The 25627-nt window shown below is 38.6% G+C and overlaps 1 protein-coding gene across 6 annotated transcripts in view; it reads left to right on the top strand.

Moving 5' to 3' along the window:
* LOC126278350 (polycomb protein Sfmbt-like) overlaps positions 1-20651 on the top strand; it is a 263014-nt gene extending 242363 nt beyond the window's left edge. For all 6 annotated transcript variants that reach the window (XM_049978395.1, XM_049978396.1, XM_049978394.1 and 3 more), the window contains 3 exons: positions 6199-6350; positions 11827-11985; positions 19029-20651. In XM_049978395.1, coding sequence (XP_049834352.1) covers positions 6199-6350; positions 11827-11985; positions 19029-19196 — 479 coding nt within the window. In that variant the 3' untranslated portion in view covers positions 19197-20651. The remainder of the gene's footprint in view (positions 1-6198; positions 6351-11826; positions 11986-19028) is intronic.
* The last annotated feature ends 4976 nt before the right edge of the window (positions 20652-25627 follow it).

The following is a 25627-nucleotide window of genomic DNA, read 5'->3' as shown; positions in this document are numbered from 1 at the left end:
AGCTATATTTTTAGAACTTAGTTGCTGATTAACCAGAATTGTTGTATTTCTTGTTTATCCACATATGTCAGAATACAAATGTGTGTCAGAATGTTTTCTTGCATATTTATTCCTAAATGCTATTTCAGAGTTCTTGTCATACCTGTGGATTTCCATGTGGTTATGCAAAGTTCACACGCCATTGGAGAAGTCCCCACAGCAACATAGAAAACTGTTGATTAAACACTATTATGACCTGTTTTAGCTAATTGTTGCATACCATCCCTTTGGATGTAGGTGTCAAGTGTGCATGCCTCCACATATTTGTATCTTATGTCATATGTATGCCATCTTAAGACGAAATTGCTCCGGAAAATCTAGAAATTGTTCACATGGCTCAGAGCACTATAGGACTTAACATCTGAGGTCATCAGTCCCCTAGAACTTAGAACTACTTAAACGTAACTAACCTAAGGACATCACACACATCCATGCCTGAGGCAGGATTCGAACCTGCGACCGTAGCGATTGCGCAGTTTCAGGCTGTAGCGTCTAGAACCGCTCGGCCATGCCACTCTGGCCGGCAACAGTCTAGAGTAATCCGTATTTTTACATGGCCTCCTGTTCCCGATCCACCCCCGCTGCTAGGGACACTAGGGGGCATTCTGTGGTAAACAAAGAGTCCATGACTTACCAAGCAGGAAAGCGCCGGTAGATAGGCGCAATAAAAAACACATACAAACAAACACAAATTTGTGTGTGTTTCTGTGTTTTTTTATTGTGCCTATCTACCGGCGCTTTCCCGCTTGGTAAGTCATGGAATCTTTGTTTTTACTATATTTTTCCCATGTGGAATGTTTCTTTCATATGAAAGATGCTGTGACTTTCCAAGCAGGAAGCTGGTAGATAGACACAATAAAAAACACAAATACACATACAAATATCAAGCTTTTGCAACCCATGGTTACTTCATCAGAAAAGATGGAAGGAGAGGGAAAGATGAAAGGATGTGGGTTTTAAGGGAGAGGGTAAGGAGTCATTACAATCCCGGGAGCGGAAAGCCTTACCTTCGGGGGAAAACATTGTGCCAACATATGCTGGCCGTGCACCAAAGCTTGTTTAGCTATAGGGTGATCCTCATTACCAACAAACACTGTCTGCCTGTGTCCGTTCATACGAATGGACAGTTTGTTGCTGGTCATTCCCACATAAAAAGCTTCACAGTGTAGGCAGGTCAGCTGGTAAATCACATGGGTGCTTTCACGCGTGGCTTTGCCTTTGATAGTATACACCTTCCGGGTTACAGGACTGGAGTAGGTGGTGGTGGGAGGTTGCATGGGACAGGTTTTACACCGGGGTCAGTTACAAGGGTAGGAAAGGTGGTTTGGGGATTTCATAGGGATGAACCAAGAGGTTACAAAGGTTAGGTGGATGGCGGAAAGACACTCTTGGTGGAGTGGGGAGGATTTCGTGAAGGATGGATCTCATTTCAGGGCAGGATTTTAGGAAGTCGTATCCCTGCTGGAAAGCCACATTCAGAGTCTGATCCAGTCCCAGAAAGTATCCTGTCACAAGTGGGGCACTTTGGGGTCCTTTTGTGGGAGGTTCTGGGTTTGAGGGGATGAGGAATTGGCTCTGGCTATTTGCTTCTGTACCAGGTCGGGAGGCTAGTTGCGGGATGCAAAAGATGTTTACAGGTTGTTGGTGTAATGGTTCAGGGATTCAGGACTGGAGCAGATTCGTTTACCACCAAGACCTAAGCTGTAGGGAAGGGACTGTTTGATATGAAATGGGTGGCAGCTGTCACAATGGAGGTACTGTTGCTTGTTGGTGGGTTTGATGTGGACAGATGTGTGAAGCTGGCCATTGGACAGATGGAGGTCAACATCAAGGAAAGTGGCATGGGATTTGGAGTAGGACCAGGTGAATCTGATGGAACCAAAGGAGTTGAGGTTGGAGAGGAAATTCTGGAGTTCTTCTTCACTGTGAGTCCAGATGATGAAGATTTCATCAATAAATCTGTATCAAACGTTGGGTTGGCAGGCCTAGGTAACCAAGAAGGCTTCCTCTAAGCGACCCTTAAATAGGTTGGATAATGAGGGGTCCAGCCTGGTACCCAATGGCTGTTCCCTTTAATTGTTGGTATGTCTGACCTGCGATGGAGCACTTCCTTTCACGCCGATCACCTGCCACCCTACCTAAATCCTCTTTCTTCATTACCTTAGCCAGCTTCATCCTAACTCGCAACTTCTTTACTTTTGAAGGTCAGACATGCCAACAGTTAAAGGGAACAGCCATGGGTACCAGGATGGCCCCCTCGTTATCCAACCTATTTATGGGTCGCTCTCGGAAGCCTTCTTGGTTACCCAAGCCTGCCAACCCAAAGTTTGGTACAGATTTATTGATGACATGTTCATGATCTGGACTCACAGTGAAGAAGAACTCCAGAATTTCCTCTCCAACCTCAACTCCTTTGATTCCTTCAGATTCACTTGGTCCTACTCCAAATCCCATGCCACTTCCCTCTATATTTACCTCCATCTGTCCAATGGCCAGCTTCATACATCCGTGCACATCAAACCCACCAGCAAGCAACAGTACCTCCATTATGACAGCTGCCACCCATTCCATATCAAACAGTCCCTTCCCTACAGCTTAGGTCTTCGTGGCAAACGAATCTGCTCCAGTCCCGAATCCCTGAACCATTACACCAACAACCTGAAAACAGCATCGCATCCCGCAACTACCCTCCTGACCTGGTACAGAAGCAAATAGCCAGAGCCACTTCCTCATCCCCTCAAACCCAGAACCTCCCTCAGAAGAACCCCAAAAGTGCTCCACTTGTGACAGGATACCTTCCGGGACGGGATCAGATTATGAATGTGGCTCTCCAGCAGGGATACGACTTCTTCCAATCGTGCCCTGAAATGAGATCCATCCTTCACGAAATCCTCCCCACTCCACCTAGAGTGTCTTTCCGCCGTCCACCTAACCTTTGTAACCTCTTGGTTCATCCCTATGAAATCCCCAAACCACCTTCCCTACCCTCTGGCTTCTACCCTTGTAACTGAAGCCGGTGTAAAACCTGCCGCATGCAACCTCCCACCACCACTTAATCCAGTCCTGTAACCCGGAAGGTGTACACGATCAAAGGCAGAGCCACGTGATTTACCAATTGACCTGCCTACACTGAGAAGCCTTCTATGTGGGAATGACCAGCAACAAACTGTCCATTCGCATGAACGGACACAGGCAGGCAGTGTTTGTTGGTAATGAGGATCACCCTATAGCTAAACAAGCTTTGGTGCACGGCCAGCACATGTTGACACAATGTTGCACCGTCCGGGTTATCTGGATCCTTCCCACTGACACCAACCTATGAGAACTCCAGAGATGGGAACTTGCCCTTCAATATATCCTCTCTTCCCGTTACCCATCTGGCCTCAACCTCCGCTAATTTCAAGTTGCCGCCCCTCGTACATCACTTGTCACTCAACAACATCTTTGCCTCTATACTTCCGCCTTGACTGACATTTCAGCCCAAACTCTTTGCCTTTACATATGTCTGCTTGTGTCTGTATATGTGCGGATGGATCTGTGTGTGTGTGCGCGAGTGTATACCTGTCCCTTTTTCCCCTTAAGGTAAGTCTTTCCGCTCCCGGGATTGTAATGACTCCTTACACTCTCCCTTAAAACCCACATCCTTTCTTCTTTCCCTCTCCTTCCCTCTTTCCTGGTGAAGCAACCATGGGTTGCGAAAGCTTGATATTTGTGTGTGTGTTCGTGTTTATTTTATTGTGTCTATCTACCAGTAATTTCCCACTTGGTAGTCACAGCATCTTTTTTAAATATATTTTTCCCATGTGGAATGTTTCTTTCTATATAACTAAGTGTTTCCAGAAACATGTCCACATAACATCTTTTCTTTATTTGTGTGTGAGGAATGTTTCCTGAAAGTTTGGCTGTACCTTTTTGTAACACCCTGTTTAAGTGGTAACTCGTATTTATGTTTTACATTTGGTTGAAGTTGCTCTAGTTGTTAATTGTACATTTACATACACTTTACTGAGGAGTGATTATGCATCAGGCCACTAGGGGTGTCTGAGAGTTCAGATTTATCACAATTTATTTCAAAATTATTATATCTCCTCTGTAGGAATTTATATGTATGGGCTTAGGGAGATAGCTCTGATAATCACCTTCTGGCCAGGGAAAAATCACTAAAGCCATCGCCAGAACTACTGGTGATTTCGTCACTGGTATTTGTATGTAGCTGTGTAAACTGCAGCTAAGACAGTGAGACACATGTGGCTGTTAATTGTTTAGTCAAGCAGACACAGTCATCACATGACCCAAGTCATGACTTAAGTGTTGTATGTTTGTCATTTGACTTTGTAGTCACATAATGTCTGCATGCCAGTGATAATCACTGCTGTTGTCTTTCACTGCTTCCATTAGTGGATCAGGCACTCGTTGACGTAGCATGAGTGTCTGTACCACGTTCCCTCTTTGTCGTGTCTTACCAGCTCAGTAATTGTGGCCTGGACATCACCACTCTTCCTTTAAGGTTTCTTAGTCAGGTTGAATGTTTTTGAATCATCTTGTCTGCAGTCTGGAAAGAGCTCACAAGAGGGTCAGTCAGCCACTTGGGGCCTACCACTTCACTGCCAGCACACTTGTATAGTTAGTCCTCTTCATTGCAGGTACTGCTGGCATGATTCACAGCACTCCGTTTGTGTCAGGTTTCATGTTGGCAGTAACAGAAACACTCTGCCAATAAGAAGTCATGGTTTGTGGTTGCAGAGCTGTTTTGTTAATTTAAGTTAGTATACTTCAGGCGTTCCATGCTTTTAAAAAAATCGATGCTGAAGGGTTTGTTCCAATACATGGTGACATAAGTGCTAGTTGGCTGGATAATATCACATGCCTTTGTGATGGTTGAACAAACACTAGCTAACAATATAAACTAGCTTATTTAGAGGCTAATAATACAAACTAAATTAAAAGGTCTTGAGAAAGCAGTTCTGAACACTCTTGTGTAAAAATTGTTTAGTGCCTGATTATGCAGGGTGGAGCACGAAACACTAGCCCAGGATGCAGACTGCTCAACAGTAACACATAAATTGTTGCCCGTTAAGAGCTGTTGCAACAAATAATACATAAATGCGTTATTGTATCAAATAAACTAATGCTGTTGTATCTGCTCTTAAAGGGCAACAATGTGTGCGTAATTTGCATGCAATTTGCATGCAGCCTGTACTCAGGGCCAGTTTTTCATGCACCATCCTGTTCATGCTTTTCATTCTGCTAAAATGTTCCTTGGAAATTAGTAATTGTATCTCTTTATTCTCCTATGTAGCATGAGATGTGGAAGACTTGTCCTTGAGAGTGCTATAGTAGTTATGAAATAGTGGAATACATGTAACATTTAGTACAGTATAGTGCAGAGCTCAAGGCTTGTGTTAGGTCAGGGTCTTTTATACGAAATGCTGAAATGGCCAACATAAAGAGAGAGCCATTATATTGATTTATTATTTAAAATTTAGCAGGTTCATTGCCAGTTTCTCAGTTTAGGTGCGAAAGCTAGTAATTCTGTGTGTGTGTGTGTGTGTGTGTGTGTGTGTGTGTGTGTGTTTTGTTCATTGTGCCTGTCTGCCGGCGCTTTTTCGCTTGGTAAGGCTTGGAATCTTTGTTTTTAATATATTATTACTTTTTGTGTGTGATAAAGATATGAAGCACATGACTGAACACACATTCAATTTTTGTCTGTGTATACAAAGTCACATTTCAAGGGACGCATCATTAGGAGCAGATTGAGAAACAAACACGGGCCCAGAGTAGTTACCTAGGTAACAGTGAATTTTAATTTTATCATGCTTTGTCTGTGAGGAGAAAAGTTTGTGTGAAGGAATCGTAGCACAAGATAAATTAGTTTTTGTCTTTATACCTTCTGAACAAACATTGGTGTTGTCACAAGACAGCTACTCATCACAGAAGTAAGATGTTGATTAGTGTGTCATGGGGGAGGGGGCAGGGGGGACCCTTTGTAAAGTGTGCTATTATTAACTTGCATTGCAGTAGCGATAGTTTTCATGCCTTTTACATTAATGACCAGTGTAGCATTATAAAATACTTTGATAGTGATAATTTATAACAAAAATTGTGAAAGCTTTGTTTGTATTTCTTGCTCTGTTACGTGATGACTGTGTTTCCTTCTAGGTGAAGGAGCATCATTATCACGGGAACCAGAAACTGCACAAGAGCCTGCAGGTCCTGACCAGTCACTCCCTGTGCCTTCTGAGCCAAGGCAGCCAGTGCCTGTGGCACCCAGCGGAGGCCAAAATCATCCACGTTCCACGTCATACGTCAGTGTAAGTATTCAATACGTATATTTACAACTACCATTCATAAAGATGAAACACATTTTATTTTTATTCGGTTTTATGTTCTTTTCTGATATCGAATTTAGAATTAGGCTCAAGAACGAATTGAAAAATAGTACTTGGAAATTATTTAACAATATATAAATAAATATATTGGAGAAAATAAGAATGTTGTCCAAAGACTGGTTTAACACATTTCTCCACATGACTGTTTTCGCTTCTGCATTATAGGAACTTGCATAAATTCAGACCTGCTTATTGCATTTGAACCTTGATGTCCCTGAATCATTTTTAACCTGCTCAGTTCTTTCCATTTTCAGTTGAACTATTCCTTGAGATGTATCCATTTCCTCTCTTTTAGTTAGCGTGTGTTACTAGCACTATTTCCTCCAATTTTGTTCAGTAGACCTTCACTGGTTATCCTGGTCTACCAACCTGATCTTCAAAATTCTTCTGTAGCACCGCATTTCAAAAGCCTCTATTCTCTTCTTCTTGTTCCACTTTGTTACACTCAAAGTGGTCAAGTCGTGCAACAATCCCCTTATGGTTGTACTCATCTGCCAGGTTCTTTGCCACCTAGCAGACAGTGACTTCAGTGAAGTTCTGTTGCTCATAATCAGTATTGTAAACTGCATTGTGCAAAATATGAAACATCTCTGCTAAGGTTTGCAGATGAATCCTGTACTTGTTTGAAATCACATGCCCAATTTCAAACATTTGTTGGCATTGTCATACTTGGTTCATCAATGAAGTTGACATAGTCTGCAGGGAAGAATGTATGCAAAATGCAGATGCTACTACAGCCCATGTAGCCTTCCATTTACACCCAGAAGATCTAATTCTGTATTCAACATATGCTGGATATTTCACCTAGAAAATAAAAATGTGAAACTCATTGCTCCTTGTGTGTTGGTAACAGTTATAACCCCTATAAATCATTGAGCATTACTGTGTCTGCTGCTGCTGATGTGAAGACTGTTCTGCATTGTTATGCCAGAGTTGTAAAATTTGAGGATTCTTAGCCACAGTAACACAGTGAGGGGACGTAGTTATTGTGCGGTACTTTTTGATCCAGCCTTTATTGACTTCTGGTGTTGGATACAGTGGAGTGCAGTCAGATCACACTGTACTGCCACAATGTCACACCTGGCTTCCAGCTGGCGATCAGTGGTGTGTGAAACCTCATACAAGTGGGTAATGGACAAAACGTCTTTGAGGGAATGATTTTTTAATTCGAGGGCCCATTGTGGGACTTACTTATCTGGAGCAGAACGGACAATAACAATGTGAACTGCGAAGTCCACATACAACTATTTTGACTTGCCCGTGACAAAAATGGCACTTAAGATTAAGACTGAGGAGGGCCAGTGGCCCAGGCACGATTAAGACTGAGGAGACTGCTTCTCACATTGGTAGAACTCAACCCTAGCGGCCATGACATGCTTGGGGTGGTGATAATAGGAAGGCAGCAATGAGTATGAATTGTCAAGTGACAACAAGAAAGGTTTTTGTGATGGGGCCAACTGCCGCAACAACTGATACAAGGTGGGAGAAATCCATAACAAAAACATATGTACACATCTTTGGCATAGAAGGCATAAAAATGGTGCAGTAGGTGGTGATTGTACACTTCTCAGTCTTCTGCTACCTCATCAGATAGTGGGAACGGAGGAGGAAACATAGCAGGAGATGAAGGAGGGGGATTGGGGGGGGGGGGGGGGTCACCAGTGGTGGCACAGACTGTTGCATGACTGTAAGAAGTTCCATGTGTTGATGTGCCAACATTTGAAGCATGGGCTCCACATCACAACAAAATATGAAAACCAACTGCACTACGAAACACATGGGATAACAACCCTACTCGTCGCCAATGTGTTCTAACAACAAGAACACACAGATAATAACAGACAAAACATTTTATTATCTGTAGAGTACTTGTACAAGAAGACATGGAGTGGATTCACTGCTGATCCGATAAACATAGGCAGAATGTCAGCAGTCCGGTGGTGTGTGCTCCAGAGAAGCTGCACAAGTGCATCCAGAAGTGGCAGCCTCTGCCAGTGCTAGCATCTTCAGACTTTTGTGGTGCACCGTACAACTAGGCACCTGAATCACAGGAGTGGAATCTATGCAGGTCACTACTATAAATTTCATAGCTGCACAAGTATGGAAATACATTGCCTCATTTCACTTCTCATTGTGAGTATTAGAAACACATTGTTGTGACTGATAGTGGCACCGGTACTATAGATTAGTGGTAAATTATTGCCAACAGAAATATGTTCACACAGAACACTTGAAATGCAACATAACAAGTGAAACGTGAGCTTTGACAATGGCACTAATGCTGCTACTGTTTACGGCAGTGTTGAGTTTCAAGGTTACAGTGTTGATACAAAGCTGTACAATTTCTTGCAATTCATCTGTGGGGAGCAGAGGTGATGCTGAAAGGCAATTGTTGTCATTGAGCTTGCTTATGTTATCAGTGCTTTAAGAACTGTAAATTGCAGCAATTGATAATGGATGCCAATTACAACCATGACTCTCTTAAGAAACATGGATATAAGAGTTCACAGCAACAATTTGTTCACACAGACAATGTGACATTAACTTTTAAGTTAATTTTCCAACTGCATACATTGCAGAATTCAAAGCAAGTACTGGGTAGCATATGAGGATGATGAAGAGTGCTGGGCTTGTGTTGTAAAGCAGAACACAGCGAGCTCAGTGAATTTCCATGGCATATGACAAAAAGCTGGTTGCAATTATTATTATTATTATTATTATTATTTTACTGTGCTGTCAAATGATGATGATGTGAAGAGCATTAAAAGTGTCCCTATAAGAAGTTCCGGCAGTGAAAACGCCAGAATAACAGTAATGCTGGATGCACTATCAGATGGAGAGAAGCTCCCCACATATGTGATTCTTTTCAGGGAAAAGGCACCAAAAGAAAAACTGGCTCCTGGAACTTTTCTGTAGATTCCAAGAAAAGGAATGGATGACTGATGGCCTGATGATACTAGATTTGTTGCAAGTTCATCTGTTAAATTTCGCCCATGCAGCCGCATAAACTTGATTTCTTCTTTTCTGATATTTCAGCAGTATATCTTTTCGCCATCTTCAAAGTGAGCCAACTGATGCTGCAGTACACTACAGGATTTGTTCCATCACTTTCAAAATCTGACTCTACACAGGCAACCCATGGTGGGATATTGGTGTGTAATTATTAGATGCTTTGTAGCAATGTCTTTGACAGTTTATTAAAGAAAGTGCCGGGTTTCATCATTTGTCTGGGTTGAAATCACTATCTTTGTTAATTAAATTCTTCACCAAACGAATTATGACTGCTTCTTTCAACACAGAGATCCAGAAATATGAAGCTGACTCTTAGGATTTCAACATTTACATGCACCATAATGGGCAAATTGATACAGTGATGTGCCACAGTCAAATTACTGGGCTATAAAGGTACATTTACATAGGCCATAAAAGTTGCATATTGCAGACAGTGTTGTCCGGCAACATTGTGGCCATATGTATTGCAGCCACATGCATGACAACATTACTGGCTGCTGTAGCCCAGCACTGTTTGGGACTATACATTTACAAGACAGAAATTTTTACATGGGGCCATACTGTTGCCACAAAATGGACAAACAAACCTACTACAAGTGAGTGCTGCACTCCTACTTTTACGTCACACAAGGGATAACATTAGAAATACCAAGAGAAATCATTCTTTTTTTAAATAAGCAGGAAGTTTCAGAAAATTTGTCTTGTGAATTGTTGCTGGGTACTCACTTTTTCCAGACTGTTGGAACACAGTTTTGAATAACTTCTAGAAACAATTTTTATGAGAATTGCTAAAACTGATATAAATTTGAGAGTGTGTATGTTGCACTCACTTCTCAGTTTTTAGCTACTGGTCCATTCGTCATTTGTACAGAAGTTTAATGTACCTCTTTAAAGTGAACTGTTCATCAGTGAGCCTCTTGGTACCAGATGTATTCAATGTTTTGGCAGGACTGAAGAATTTCATTAAGGCAAGTCTGAAGTAAGAATACAATTTTTTTTTTTTTTTACCAATACACATTACTTTGTAAACTATCGGTTCCTACTTCAGACTTTTCTGAAGATAGTAAGAGACTCATTGTATCAAATGCAAACCATGTGGAAGTAGAGGCACACTCTTCATATGCAACTTTTTTGCCTCGCATTTGGCATAGGTTCGGGGCTTTAGAATTTTTTGTGTGGTTCATCAAGTGTGATTTCAAGCTCATTGGCAACTACTAACCAACTTTACTTTTTGATATTGCGATCTTTGTATGTATTACTTTCAACATTCCAAATCTTTGGCCATAGATGAATCAGATTTACGAAATTTATATTATTGTTTTCTCATTGTCCTCTTTTACATTGCTGAACACAAGAAGTTACCAACAACAAATGACTAACAAAACAGATGATGCGCAAACTTCCAAACAAAGTGGAAACGATATTATGTGAATGCAGTGCTGTCGGTGAGAGACATAGGAAACATTAGGTGAGAGCGAGAGGGAAGGAAAATGTTGGGGCTGGATTCTTTCAGAGGACACCGCACCTGGGAATAAGAGCCTGATAGAAAAAACAACAAGAGCTAATGATAATTCCTATTAGCACAACCTTACAACTTCAGGTAATGGATGTTGTTGGAAGTAGACCTTTTTTTGTGACTTACTGTGAGCTTTACAGTGGGTTTCTTGTACAAGGAAACCATGGTCTCACTCCAGAGGGGGAAGTTGAAGAAACCCTTAATACACTCAACAGGCCGGCATATCCTTACTGTCTGGGGCAGAATTTGGAATGACTCTGTTGAGAAAGGATTCAAAAAATGCTGCATTACTAATGCTATGACTACTCAGGAGTGTCAGGTAGAAAGAAATGTCAGTTGGCTTACAAAGGAAGGAAATGGGGGTGGTGGTGAAAAATAATGATACCACGGAGGACTGCAGTAGAGAGTAAAAAAGGAAGAAAGTGGAGATAAAAATTAATGTAAACCATCTCTTTTTGTTATATTATTTCTCCTTGTACTGTAAAAATGAAGAAATCAATCATCAGTATAGAATAGGTGCAATGTTAGCTTTTTAGACAGGTACTTGATTTCAGTAAACCAGTTTGTAATTTTGATTATTTAGAACATGTTAAAATTTGCTCAAGGCACCTTATAATAAAAGGGAGGTTATTCTATACTGGGGAAATATAGTACGTCCCTTTAGATTGAAATTGTGTGTCTGTTATTCCCATCTTTTGCTCCCACCTCCTGTGGACTTGTTTGATTCGTTTAAAGATATTCTTATGTATTCAGTTTTTGTGCTCTATTTCCCATTGCCTATTGCATAGTACCCAGATTATTTGTAGCGTTAACATCAGTATTTATTAATTTGTTGATTTAGGAATTAATTGTAATTGACTTTGTTTTCAGACTACAAGTTCAAGCACAAAACTTATTCCACGGTTGGTTGATGCAAATAGTCCCTCCGAGCCTGGTGAGCTGGCACCTGCTCAATGGGATGTGTGCGATGTTGCGCAGTTCCTTAGGGTTAATGATTGTGCAGCATACTGTGAAAGTTTCAGTAAACAGGTAGGTTTCATGGGAAAAAATAAACCATATTGAGCTAAATGAGTTATTGGTGCATCTTGCTAAATCTTCCATTAGATACATAAAACCAATTGATAAGCCTTACATAGTTGTACAAGTTCTGATATTCTCAGTTAAACCTTATAAAAAATGAAGTAGCCCAAGTATTTAGCCGGCCGGGGTGGCCGAGCGGTTCTAGGCATTACAGTCTAGAACCGCGCAACCACTACGGTCGTAGGTTTGAATCTTGCCTTTGGCATGGATGTGTGTGATGTACTTAGGGTAGTTAGGTTTAAGTAGTTCTAAGTTCTAGGGGACTGATGACCTCAGAAGTTAAGTCTCATAGTGCTCACAGCCATTTGAACCATTTTGAAACAAGAACACAACTTGAGAGGGAAGAAGGGGAGGTATTTTGAGTGTGTTAGTGGAATTGTACGCATTTGTAAAACTTGGGATCAAGAGTGTTCACTCATTTTAATAATAAGAGTTTAGTGAAGTGTCTTCAAAAAATGAAATCCTGAAGAACTGTGATAACTGAAGAGGAATAAGCGTATTGCGCTAGCCATATAAAATTTTTGCCATCACCATCAAACATAAATTGTACATACACTAGAAACCCATATGAGTGATGAGCAGAATGGCTTTTGAAAAGAAAGATTGTGCTGTGATTGTTATTTTTCATTGAAATTACTAATGGAAAAAAACATAGAAAATTCATTTTGAAGCACACATTGCCTTCATCAGCTTCAAAAAAGCTTTTGATAAAGTCAGTAGAAGCAAACTATTACAGATTCTGGCAGATGATCATGTTCCCCAGTGACCTGTCGAAAATACATGCAAAAAAATTTAATGAATGGCAAGAAAGAGGATAAATTACGAGATTGGGGCAGAATGCATGCAGGAATAAGGCGGGGATGTGGCCTTTCACCACTCCTATTTATTATTTATATGAATAAAATCATTGAAGAGGGGAGACATGCCGCGAGACTTCCCGAAACACAAATCTAGGCCTTTACTTTTTGCAGATAATTCAGGTCTTGTAGCATCTTCAGAGGATGACCTGCAGCCTTATGTACGCAATTGGCAAATTATATCAGAGAAATACAACATGGACATAAATGCCAAAAAAACACACTATGTCCTTCTGCAGGAAATATCCAGTACAAAGTAAAATCTGCTTAAAAAATAAAATTCTAGAAACAGAAACATTTAGGTTATAAACTATCCTGTCTGGAAGATAGAGACCAGGTATACAAAAACTATGGGAGTCATTAAAAATGTAATGAAACCTTCCCTAGTCAAAAAGCACAACATAATAAATCTTTATTAATTCTTGACAACACCTACACTGTGCTATGACAGTGAAGCCTGGACAATGAAGGCAAAATACACGAAAAGTTAACAACCTGTGAAATGAGTTTCTTGAGATGAACAGCTTGTTACACCTAATGGTATCACAGAAGGATTGAAGATGTGTTGAAGGAACTTAAAATGGAACACATCAACATTATTTCCAGTATTATAAAAAAACAACTGCAGAAAACATCTATGACAAATGAACTCCATGAGAACACCAGAATCCATTGTACCCTACCACTCTGACGGAGTTTAGCACCAGCAGATAGATAATTTGACTATAAAAGATTTCGCTTGTATAAGAAGCATTGAGCATTAGTTTGTCTAAAAGCATATGAAGACTAAGCACATTGAGGGCGCTTGTGTCTACAACACACGTTAAACCAAACTGAACATAAATCGTAAAGAAATGATACACCATTAGACCTTAGGTCACATGCCAATCAAGAATATAAATGTTTACACAAAAATGACATAGCTTAAAAAGGACTGAAGAATGGGTACAGTGATTAGGTTTACTTAATAATCAGCTGATGGTGGCACCATGGGATGATGGAGAAGCGGCGCTGCATTGAACTTTCCAGTTTCTTGATGCAGAAGCCAGCGACTGGATACAAGTTTTCAGTGACACAAGCAAGTCGGCAAACCCCGGCTGAGACATCCAACTCGACGGCGTGTGCAAAGCCCCAGTGCATATATACAAGTTGTCTTTCCATTTATGACCTCTACCTACAGCTCTTATAAATAGTAGTTGCAGCACAATGTATCTACGATAGTAACTTAAAACCTCTGCCAGATAACAGTGTAAAGTAGGAAAATGTATTAGGCACACTGCCCACTATACATATAAGTGGCCCTAGCCTCTGACTAGCCATCATAGCTAAAACACATTTAAAAAATATACAAAACAATACATTATATTAAAAAGCACTAAGACATCTTGACCAGAAAACAAAGTTGATGGAAGAAATTGGCAATTACCAGAAGCAAATGGTCGTTCTCAACATGCACTAAAAGACATTGAGCAAATACAGAGATTACAGGTCATTTCACTAAAATTAATAGAATTATGAATATTTTTATCAGTATTCAAATCATCATTACATGACTTCTGTAGCAAGCCAAATGCATTTATAGATAAGCCTCCTGCAATTTTGCTTGTTCTTCTGTAGCTGTTTTTTGTTTATCTGATGCCAATGGGCATCCAGGTTTCTGAAATTCTTGAGAATCTGCTTCTTACTTCTCGCCAGAGATCCCTTTCCTTCACCATGCTATATTTTGGGCCGAGAAATCCCAAGGGACTTCTGTCAGGATCCATCCTCTTCATATAGCCATACCACTGCAGTCACCTCAGTTCAGATGTCTCCAGGATGTTTCTTTAGGTTTTCATATCTGATTGTGTTCTCTGTATACACTGGCTGGACTTGCCACAACTTTCTTCAAAGTGTCCTGTCCTTCACCTACTGTGTGTTCTTCTAATCTTGATGACATCTTGCAGCACCTCCCTAAATATTTCCTTTATGCTTGGTTCAGTAAGTCTCCAAGTTACTGTTTTTGGGATTCTTTTGTTACAGACTCTGAGAGGCCTTCACTGTACAATAATTGGTACTAATTCTCTATGTTCTCCATTTAAGCGAGAACAAACAAACAACCAGCAGAAGATCCAGTTATTCGACATGCCAATATGAATTTCTGTCAGTTACAAACTCGGTTTGCCTACAAGTGCCTAAGTATTTACGTAATAAAAAAACCCACTCCATTCTTTGACTCTGTTTCATAGCCCTGACATTACTTTTCACATTCTTCTTCCGCTTTGTTTTACTCAACACTGAGGTAGACCAGCTTTTCAGATTTGTTTGCCATTGTTAGAATATTCTATTGTGTCCATCCTGATAATCTTTCTGTGTTTGGTTTTCATGGCTGATGTGGCATTGCTGATGTGAGGTGTCACTCATACAAACTTTTTCACTGCCTTGATTGTTTTATTGTACATCCAAGGTGCCAAATAATTCAAGTGATTGTAACTTTAGTGACTTTGAGAGGATGTGCAACAGAATCCCTGACCTTCCACTTAACATAAATCGAGCAGATTAGGTACTTCTTGCAGATGACAAAACTGTTAGTATTACTCTGGTTAGAAAGGTGGCGTATGAACAGGAATCATAAATGAGACAGAATGTTCCAAATGAAAATTTAAGGTGTAAAAATGTCATTGGACGTCTCGAACAGCTGAATTCGGTAACTTTTATTCTTCAGACAATTTTGTGTTTCAGAAACAAACAAAAGAACATTTTAACATCATCATGCATATTTCCACTCGTCTACATGTAATTCATAACCTGCAAGCTACTTAATGGTTTGTGACAGAGGGTACTTCAGATACCACTAACTGATCCCTCCTACCCTTTTCCACTCTCGAATGGCACACGGGAAGAATAATTGTTGGTTATCCTCTGTTCTGGGTCCAATTTCTCAAATTTTCTCGTCGTGGCTGTCATTAAAAGAGATGCATATGGGAGGATGTAATATGTTGTCCAACTCTTCCTGGAAAGTGATATCTCAAAATTTCGTTAGTAAATTTGTCTGTGATGTACAATGTCTCTCTTGTAACATTTTCCAATGTAGTTTGCTGAGCATCTCGGTAACACCCTCATGACAACTAAATAATCCCATGACGAAACACATTGTTCTTTGTCGGATCTTCTCTGTCTCTTCTATCAGCCCAAACTGATAAGGATCACATGCTGATGAACAGTTATCAAGAATTGGTCAAACATTGCCTTATAAACCACTTCCTTCGAAAATCTACTTATATCGTCAGGTTAAAAGACACTACTAGATGTTCTAAATCTACTTTACTGTTGCTGTCATTTACAAAATTGATATTAAAATTGCTTCATTTATTAAATTGTTTGACTTTGAACACAGCTGAGATAAAACTGACTCTAGCTGCCACTGGAACACTTTCATGTTCTCTGTATAGGAGCTTTGTAGAGTGCTACCACCACAACTGGCAAGTCATGTGTAGTAGGCTCCATCTCTGCTCCACATATTTCAGAGTCTTTGTGTGCCCCCCCCAGTGACTCTTTAAATCTAATTCTCTGTAAGATGTGCGTTTTACGCAAATTACAACACCCCCTTTCTCCAGTATAGATCGAGAGTAATGTATACAGTAACCACTCAACTGCAACATTTCAACATCTCTTATACAGTGTTCACAAAAACATAATATATTAACATATTTTATTCTTTGTGAATCCTCTAAGAGAATAGAGGAAAACTGTCATTGTTTTATTTGCTGAAACTGCATACTTTCAATTGAAAAAAATATCAGAGGGTTTTAATATAACTGTTTCTTCTCTCTTTCTCGTGTTACTTTTTGTCACTGTTGTCAACAGGATGTATGGGAAGCAGACAGTCAGTTTTATTTCTTGAAAGTTGATCTGCAATTATGTCATTGATATGATCACACAGAAACAGTTTCCCTTCATATTTAAAGTGCATTACAGGTTTTGATGCAGCTTACTTATATCTAGTACTTTGCATTCATTGTATTGTGAGCAGTTTCTTTATTTTAATGCTTGTCTCCCAAACTACTTTGTTTACAAATGAGCTGTAAATTAAATCCTGCCTATTGGGAACTGCGGCAACTGTTATGTTTCTAGATTTATTCACATCTAGAAATCTATGCACGTTTTTCACACAAACCTCTGCTTCATTCTTTGTTACATCATTTGATCCCATTATGCAAACTACCTTGTGTTATTTTCCTTCGAAAATTGTTATCTACAACATGTCTCATTCTTGCTCCATGTTTCACTGCACCAGTCACTGTTATGTCATGATTTTTCTCTCAGAAAATATTAGATTGCTCCCTGCCACGGCTGCCTGTTAGTAAAATTACACTAATCTTTTTCTTTGTGATCCGTGTTTCTTGTTGGCATTATTTCCAAAAAGTTATTCCGTTTCCAAATCACTGATATTTTCATGGTCATGATCTTTTATAGTACAGTCATTATCACAGTCACTTTGCAGAACATTATTGGAGAATGTAACTGTTTTTGCAAATTTTGTTCACCTTTTTGTGGGAAAAGAACTTCCTTTATGCGACACTTTCATCCACAATTTATCACTTTTGCCTTGCACCTCTTCACTTGGTGTTTGTTTGGATCGTAGACTCCGGTTTTCTTTTATCAGTGCATCAATCTCTCTTCTTAAAGAATTGATTGTGCAAGTATTAGAGAACTTCCTAGCCTTTGTCGATTGGGAATTTGTATCCTAAGAAGAATGCAGGCATTCACTTGTTATGAGTGACATAATTTTCGTCATATTCCCCAAGGATGTGTACTATGTTCTAGTAACTCTTGAGAATGCTGCTGGATAAATTTGTCAAAGTCTCTGATATTTTGACAGGTAATATCCTACCATTTTCAAGTATACGAAAATGGTTTGAAATGACAGATGGTGTTAGCTGTTGGATTCTGGTTGTTTTTTATGTTATCGTGCTGCATTCGTTATAGTTATTCCAAGATGATGGTTAGTTGTTTGTTTATTACATGGATCATAAATGTGGTCTCTCATTGTAATGTCGAATGACTCAGTTGACACTCATAATGTTTTTTGACAGCGAAAAATATGACAAAATACTAACCGTTTACGTGATTGCCTTTTGCATTAGTGTATGCCACCAGTAATTTTTTTTATGCACAATGATTTACACTTAAAAGACAAATACACCCACAAATGTGTCTTATAAAATTACCCATTTTAAAATGGCTCTAGGAAGTTATCAAACAGATACAGTGATTTTAGTTTGTATTTGAAGTTAATTTTGTTGTGTATTACATTTTTACTTATAATACAGTACAAACTACACTAAAATGACAAATACTGCAACCAGTTTTGATGACCTTGTCGTTAGACAATTGTCTTGGTGAGAAAAATTGTTTGACATCTTCACAAAGCTGTATCAGCTGTTCTTGCCATCTGATGTCAAGCAGACTACAGCTGTGGAGCTGCAGGCACAACATTGTCTACACATGAAGTAAGATTGCTCTCATATAGACAATTGATTGAAAGAAGTATTAAAACTTATTCTTCTCCTAGATTTGAACATAATGTAGCATAGGCAAATAAACCTGATTGTTGTCCCCCAGCAGTGTGATTTGACGGCGTGGGCTTTGTTTGCCTGCTCTCTGCTGCCATGCTTAAGCAAACTTTGTCATTTCCACATTCCCCTATCAGTCCACCTCTCTGCACGGAGGTGCCTTCCTACATAACATAGACTATTGAGTCACATGAGATATTAGAGATTTCATCATCTGTTCCATCTCATTTACAGTATATGTTGTTATTGATGAAACACCTGTTGTCTCACACCCATGGTCTTGTTAAATGTTACAATACATATCGTCAACAAATATGCATAATCAATTATTAAAGTAATATTTTGTTCAAACTGGCCCTGTATGTTCAGTGAGCCTGCAGAAGTAGAGGTCAGAATGTAATCTCAGTGTGCACACCAGACTAACAACTAGAGTGAGTTTGTTTGTAGATGATGATTATTTCAATAGTTGTACAAAACCATAACAAAAATGAGTGCTGGAGAATTCATTTTCAGTTTATATGAAAATATTTTCCTGTTTTTATTTTGTTCTGTTCTCTCTCATAAGTAAATTGCTTATTTGCAGAAAATTGATGGCGTAAAACTCTTATCGCTCACCAAAGATCAGATCATAGAGTTAACTGGACTGAAAGTTGGGCCTTCACTTAAGATATATGATATGATTCAACAACTAAAAATAAAGGTAAACCCAGCACAAGAACGTTTGAAAGCCAGCCTAAAGAAACTCTTGTGAAAGTGAACTTCATACAGCTGGAAGGTCAAAAAGCTTTATTTAATGAACAGTGTGTTTGTGTATGTGTGTGCTTGTGTTTATGTGTTGTAACTGCCTTGACAGTATTAGTGATAACAAGATGTTACTGATAACACCAACAAAAGCAGCAATAGTTCAGTTTAGTGATAATTACTGAGTATGCCAGCACCTTATTGCTATTGCATGATAAAACATCACACTATTTTCTATTATCATGTACCACATGTACAAGTAAATAATTTGCATTGTAAGGACTGTACAGGTTCGTTAACATTGTGTCTCATATCATAGATATATTTTTAACGACATAGTTGATTGACGACAGGGTCTATGTATGTGAAATGCTTATAAATTCATACGTGTTGCAAGCAAATTAAGGCATCACACAATTTAGTGTGTGAGTGTGTTTTGAATAAAGGCAACTTGGCCAGTGTATGAAAGTTAATGCTCTATTTATTGATACATTTTAAATAGTTTACTGGTACAGGCAGTCCTATGTCGAGCTGACTAGTCTTAAAAGTCTTTACTTAACCAAATATGTGCCATTGTAAGAATATTTTTAGTCTGCAGGTTCAGTATGTTAGTTTAATTGTATACATTCTGTATTTTATAGTAGGTGCAAATGTACTTGCCAGTAGAAATTGAGATTCTTATTCCTGCTAAGTACCAAACAGTATTTCCAGGAACAACACTTCCGGTGAACTGGCAGGCTCGGATATAGAGTATTGTGCTGTCTGCTGAGGTGTTTGATTGTATTTATATTACCATCAGCTTCAACTTATCTGACTGCCTGTAGATATTGTCCTTAATAAGGATTTTTTTTATTTCTGTTGACACAAAGTTTTTACTGTACTTTTTTTTTAAGAAGTGTGACACAATAGTCTGATTTTAATATTTTATTGAAACAAGGAATCTCTTTTTCTCTTTACCTATAGATTATTGCACGTACCAAGAGTGTATGCACCAACAGCTGTGGAGTGTATTTTTTTATATGGCATAGGTGTATCTTGCTTTATTCTATAGCACAGTGCTGTTATGTTCCATGTAAAAATATTTATGAATTGAATCGGGTCTAAGCTGTGTGAACACAACCAAATTAAACTGTAATTGTATAGTATAGGAACTGTATTGTAATAATAATGATAGCAACCTGAAGCACAGTTTGTGCATTTGCCTTTTCAATATGTTCCAAGTGTGATACTTTGTGAGAGTTTTTTTTTTTTTTTAAAGTGTGATGAGTTGAGAGTGGTGTTCCCGTTCATTTATCTGGTACTGAGAGATTGTGTACCTAATGTTCCAGTACTGATTGCAGCAAACCTTTTATATGGATTATATTTTATAAAATTTCATGGTCAGAAGGTGTGGCATCGATAATCTTTTATTATTTGAAACTGACATGTGTAAAAGAGAGAAACAAATACATAAATTGGATTGAAACTTTTGTTAATTAATTTCTTTGCATTATATACTTTTTTGTGATACATGTTTGGCCTCAATTTATTGAAGTATCGTTAAGTGAAAAAACGTGTTGGTGTCGAGCTACAAACAATGCTTCAGTAAACTGAGACGAAACACAAATGGCAAAATATAAATATATTTATTCATTTGCACACAGACAGAACCTGAAAATCATTAACATAATATTTCCTGCATTTGAGGACTGGCAGATTAACAATGTTAAAGATCTAATGATTGATTTATTTATATTTTCGAATTGGTTTTCAAAACCCTTATTGCATTACTTCAGCCTTTGAAATCACTCATTTGATTTGATGCTTTTAAATATCTTTGCGTCTTTTGACTTTTGACACTCATCTTAATGTGAAGAGAAGGACCGCTGCAGATCAGGAATTTCTTGCTTGAACAAGTGCTTTGAACATTATACAGATAAAGGTAGTATCGGCTACAAAGAACAATATTGTCAACTCTTTCAAATTCATTGAGCATTACTCTGCAACCTAATATACAACTGCCTTTCAACAATCCTTGCACTGCCTTAACATTATTTTACCATCTTATGAAGAAGATTAATGTGAGAAGGGTGCTTCGCTGCGACTGGGCTGATCATTTTCATGGAAATGGTAATAGTCTATTACTGATTACATTTCCCTGTAGCAGTGATTCATTTTCAGCCTTTAACAAAAAGTGTAATGCGCAACTCACAGATAATTTTCTCTCATCCATAACAACGCTCAATATTAGAACCGGCCGAATTACAGCTGTGAGGATGGGTTGTAAGTCAAGCTTGGGTAGCTCAGTTGGTGAAGCATTTTCCCGCGAAAGGCAAAGGTCCCGAGTTTGAGTCTCGCTCCGGCATACAGTTTTAATCTGCCAGGTAGTTTCATCTCTCAACATTGTAGGTTACTTTAATTATCTTCTTGATTGATTACGGGACACAAACTTGCCAACTTTTACAGTTTATCTATACAATTTGTGGAAGTTGCAGCATCTTACAGATGGAGGGTGTCATTTTATGACTTAACGGACAAAATTTGAAACGTTAAGATTTGATAATCACCCCCACTTCTGTACGATTGATTGTTTGTATGGGTCGAAGGAAAGTCTACAATAGTCGATAATTCGTTCTGTGAGATGATTTACTTTTAACCACGTGAGGTTTGTGTTGTTATTGGAATTGAATTTAAATTTTTGGATAACAGTTCTTCCATGTGAATCTTATGTGTCGAAAGGCTCTGCTCCACAAGTTCTTTGACCACATTGGGCTAATTATATTCATTCCACATGTGTGTGTTTTTTTTACTAAGTGCATATTCTTTGTTCACAAGGTTGACATTGTGTTCATTTAATGGTTTAAGACTGTGTGTACTTTGACATGTTTCAGTGGAGTGTTTGACTGCCATGAGTGTTTGTTATAATTGTATGTGGCAGTCAGTGATCCAGCTTCCTTTCAATGTTTTTAGTGCGTATCGAGACATTTGTTCTCGGACATTTTCATACGCTTTATTCCTATTGTAGGATTCATGATTAAATCCAACAAGAAATGGTACTTCCAGACATTTAAATAATCATATTCTAATGATTTTCTGTGTATACTAAAATCAAGAAAGTGGGAAAAATCTGCCTGTTGCATGGTATGTGGGTGTGATATTAATACTGCACATGGTGGAACAAACAATTTATTAATCATGAGAAGTGCAGTAAACACATAAGTTATTTTAAATCAAAAGAAGATAACAAGAAAAACAACACTTTTTTGCCAAGACTGGAAACGTTGATAGTGGTGTAATTAGGGTTGAGTGTGTGTTTACTTCCTTTTTGGTGGAAGACACTGTGCTCTTAAATATGTCTGATAATGCTGGTGCTTTATTTAAGAAAAAATTTCCCATATCAGAAGTTGCAGAGAAATATACCTGTGGTCGCAAAAAATGATGTACATTGTAAATAAAATGACAAAATTCTGTCATCTGAAGTTGTTAAGTACCTTCATAATGGACCATTTTCTTTGGCAATGGATGGAAGCAATGATACAAATGCCAAGTTGTATCCCGCTGTTGTTACATTCTACGATATTCCATAGAAAAAAGTAGTGAGCACTGTGCTGGCCATATCAGCGCTCGATGGGGACTCAACAGGCTGAAACAAAGGTAACATGTTATCACAGCTCAATTCTCATAACATAGCAATTGAAATCTTTGTGTCTTTCTGCTCTGACAATGGTCTTGTTATGATAGGAAACAAAAATGGGGTCTCAGCAGTTTTGAAGGAAGTTCAACCAGGTATTGCCATCATAGGTTGCATTTGCCACCTGATTAATCTAGCAGCTGAAATATGTGTGGGAAGATGACCACATTAAGTGGATGAGATCCTTGATCATATATTTTATTTCTTAGAGAAGACTGTCAAAGGGAAAGAACACCTTTGGAAATTTCAGAACTTGGACAATAGAGGCAAAGAAAATTCTGAAGCACATGTGTACTAGGTGGTTATCTTTAGGCAGATGTTTGGATAAACTACTGGACCAGTGGGATCCTCTTCTTTTATTTCTTCAACGAGGAAGTAAAACTATGCACCCAAAACATTTCCATAAGCTTGACATCTTTCAGAATACCTTGATTCCTCTACTACACAAGCCCCTAAAAGAATAGAATATTCTTTCAAATGTGACAAACCCACCGTAAAAAGTAAGACTTCTGCTACAATTCATAAGGAAAATTGTTTATGTTCCTGTTCTCAAACTTGAACAAGGTCTTTTTGCACTTTCCTTCGTGTGACTATTCCTATATGTGACAAATTGAATGTTGCCCTTCAGACTTCTTCCCCACAAGTTCACTTTCCATTAGAACTTCTAATGGATTTGGTAAAGCAGTTGTTTACCAAGTTTGTTAAGCCCAAAACTGTCAAACCTCACTGCTTGAAGTTGAGTACAACTTGATTCAAAATCAAAGAAGTGATGAGTTAGTTATTGACATTCAGACTTCGAACATAGTAAAATCCCTTTTCTTTTTGTCAGTGAGAAACTTCTTTTCTACTGCCTGTGACTACATTATCAACAAGTTTTCACTCAAGGATGATGTGTTAAAGCATGCTCAAGTTGCTGGGTTAGACAAAACTGAAGATGCACAATTTTCTTCCATTCACTTTTTCTTGGAAAAGTTTCATATCATGTTATGCAAGGAAGAGAATTAAACTACAGGCGAGGTGGTGAATGAGCCTCAGGAAGCAGTTCACAGCTCTTCAGGTAGATGACACTTGGGCTGCAAATCAAGATGCTGCAAGTGATTGCAGTTGGGAACAAATATTAAGAATTCATGGAGCCAATGAACTTCTTAAGTATAACCAAATTTGTAGAGTAATGCTCTCTATTCTCACCGTACTCCATAGCAATGTGAATGTGTTTTCAGCCTTTTGAAGAAAAATAGAACACAGTTCAAATCATCCATGTCCAGTTAATCTCCAGAGTCTCTTTCTGTTTGGAATATCAGGAGTTCTGGTCCCTGTTGTGACAAAAAAAATTCTCAAGACTGTTTGTGGGAAGCTAAAAAGACCACAACTATGACATTTAAAATTGGACTAGCTTGTGATTTGCAGTGTGTATTATGTTACTTCTTGCCTGCGTTACTTTAAACAAGTTTTATTGTTTAAAGTCTTTTTCAGTTATCACAAATCTGCTTAATTTATCAACGAAGTCTTGTTATGTATGCTCCAAACCAATATTCATCATGCCTGCTGCTGTTTAACATGGATTCCTTCTTGATTGTTATGTTCATCGACAAATCGTTGGCCTGTGATGTAAGTAGTTGTGATTTCATTGAAGTTTCCTGTTTAAAGCATGAATAATTGTATTTTGTAGCCGAGAAGTATTATCATTTTCATAAAACCGGGGTACAATGAAAATTGTTAGCAGGAGTTTTACTGATACCCCTTTTCAAAAGATGGCAGTCGTGTTAATATATGAGGGAACGCGACTGCCATGCCATACAGTGCTCATTATGTAGCCCTGCCACACACACACATTATTATACAAATTGTCCAGAAAGTAATACTGTTATTTTTTGTGATTCTTGTATTGCTCTCAGCTACCATTACAACTTAGTTCTGTATGCTCTTAAGCACTGATAGCATTAGGATTGCTGTTTCCATGAACCTCCCAATAATGCATGTTGCGATGATACACAATGGAGTCAGATTTCAAACATAATATGCTATCAAGTTCTACATGAAACTGTACTAAAATCTTTCTGATAACTACAAAATGATTCAACAAGCTTTCATGGATTCTGCTTTGTCATATTCTCACTTTCTAGGTGGTTGAAGTCTTGTAAGGAGTACTGGGAAGAGGAGGCTGTGGGAGGCTGTCAACAAGCAAAACTGAAAAGAAGTGTACGAGAAGTGTATGTTCTGTTTATGATCTTCTGAAAATTGACTGTCTTCTCAATATTCTGAAAAGCACAGTGCAAACCATCTGTAGTGCAGGAAGCTTTGCATAAAACTGGACCCTCAGCTGTTGAACATGAAAGATTAAAGAAAAGGTTTCATCCTAATATGAAAGATCATATTGTTAATCCCTGGCAGTTGCAGCATGGCAATGTTTCCAGCCACACAGCTGTTAGTGTCCAGGATTTCCTGATGAAGCACAAATTTTGAATGCTGCCTTGGCCCAGCTCTGGGAAGCTTTTCCCTGCTCCAGGGTATCATCTCGGGCCCGGAAATAGTTTCTTTTGAGACTATCAACGCAATCCAGTCCCTGCTTCACATTTGCAGGTTATTTCTAGTAAACTATCCATGCTCGCAAACCTTGGTTTCTGACATGCACACACTATAAAATGCTTACGTACTGTGTAATATTGAGAATGAAGCATTATAATTTTATTCTGTGACTGAAATGTTTATTGATTTGAAATTTTATTGTTCACTGTACATATTTGCCAGAAACATGTTGCAAAAATAACTGT

Source organism: Schistocerca gregaria, chromosome 6, assembly GCF_023897955.1.
Source record: "Schistocerca gregaria isolate iqSchGreg1 chromosome 6, iqSchGreg1.2, whole genome shotgun sequence".
NCBI lineage: Eukaryota > Metazoa > Arthropoda > Insecta > Orthoptera > Acrididae > Schistocerca > Schistocerca gregaria.
The sequence above is the reverse complement of the archived record's forward strand: the minus strand, read 5'-3'. Positions and strand labels throughout refer to the sequence as shown.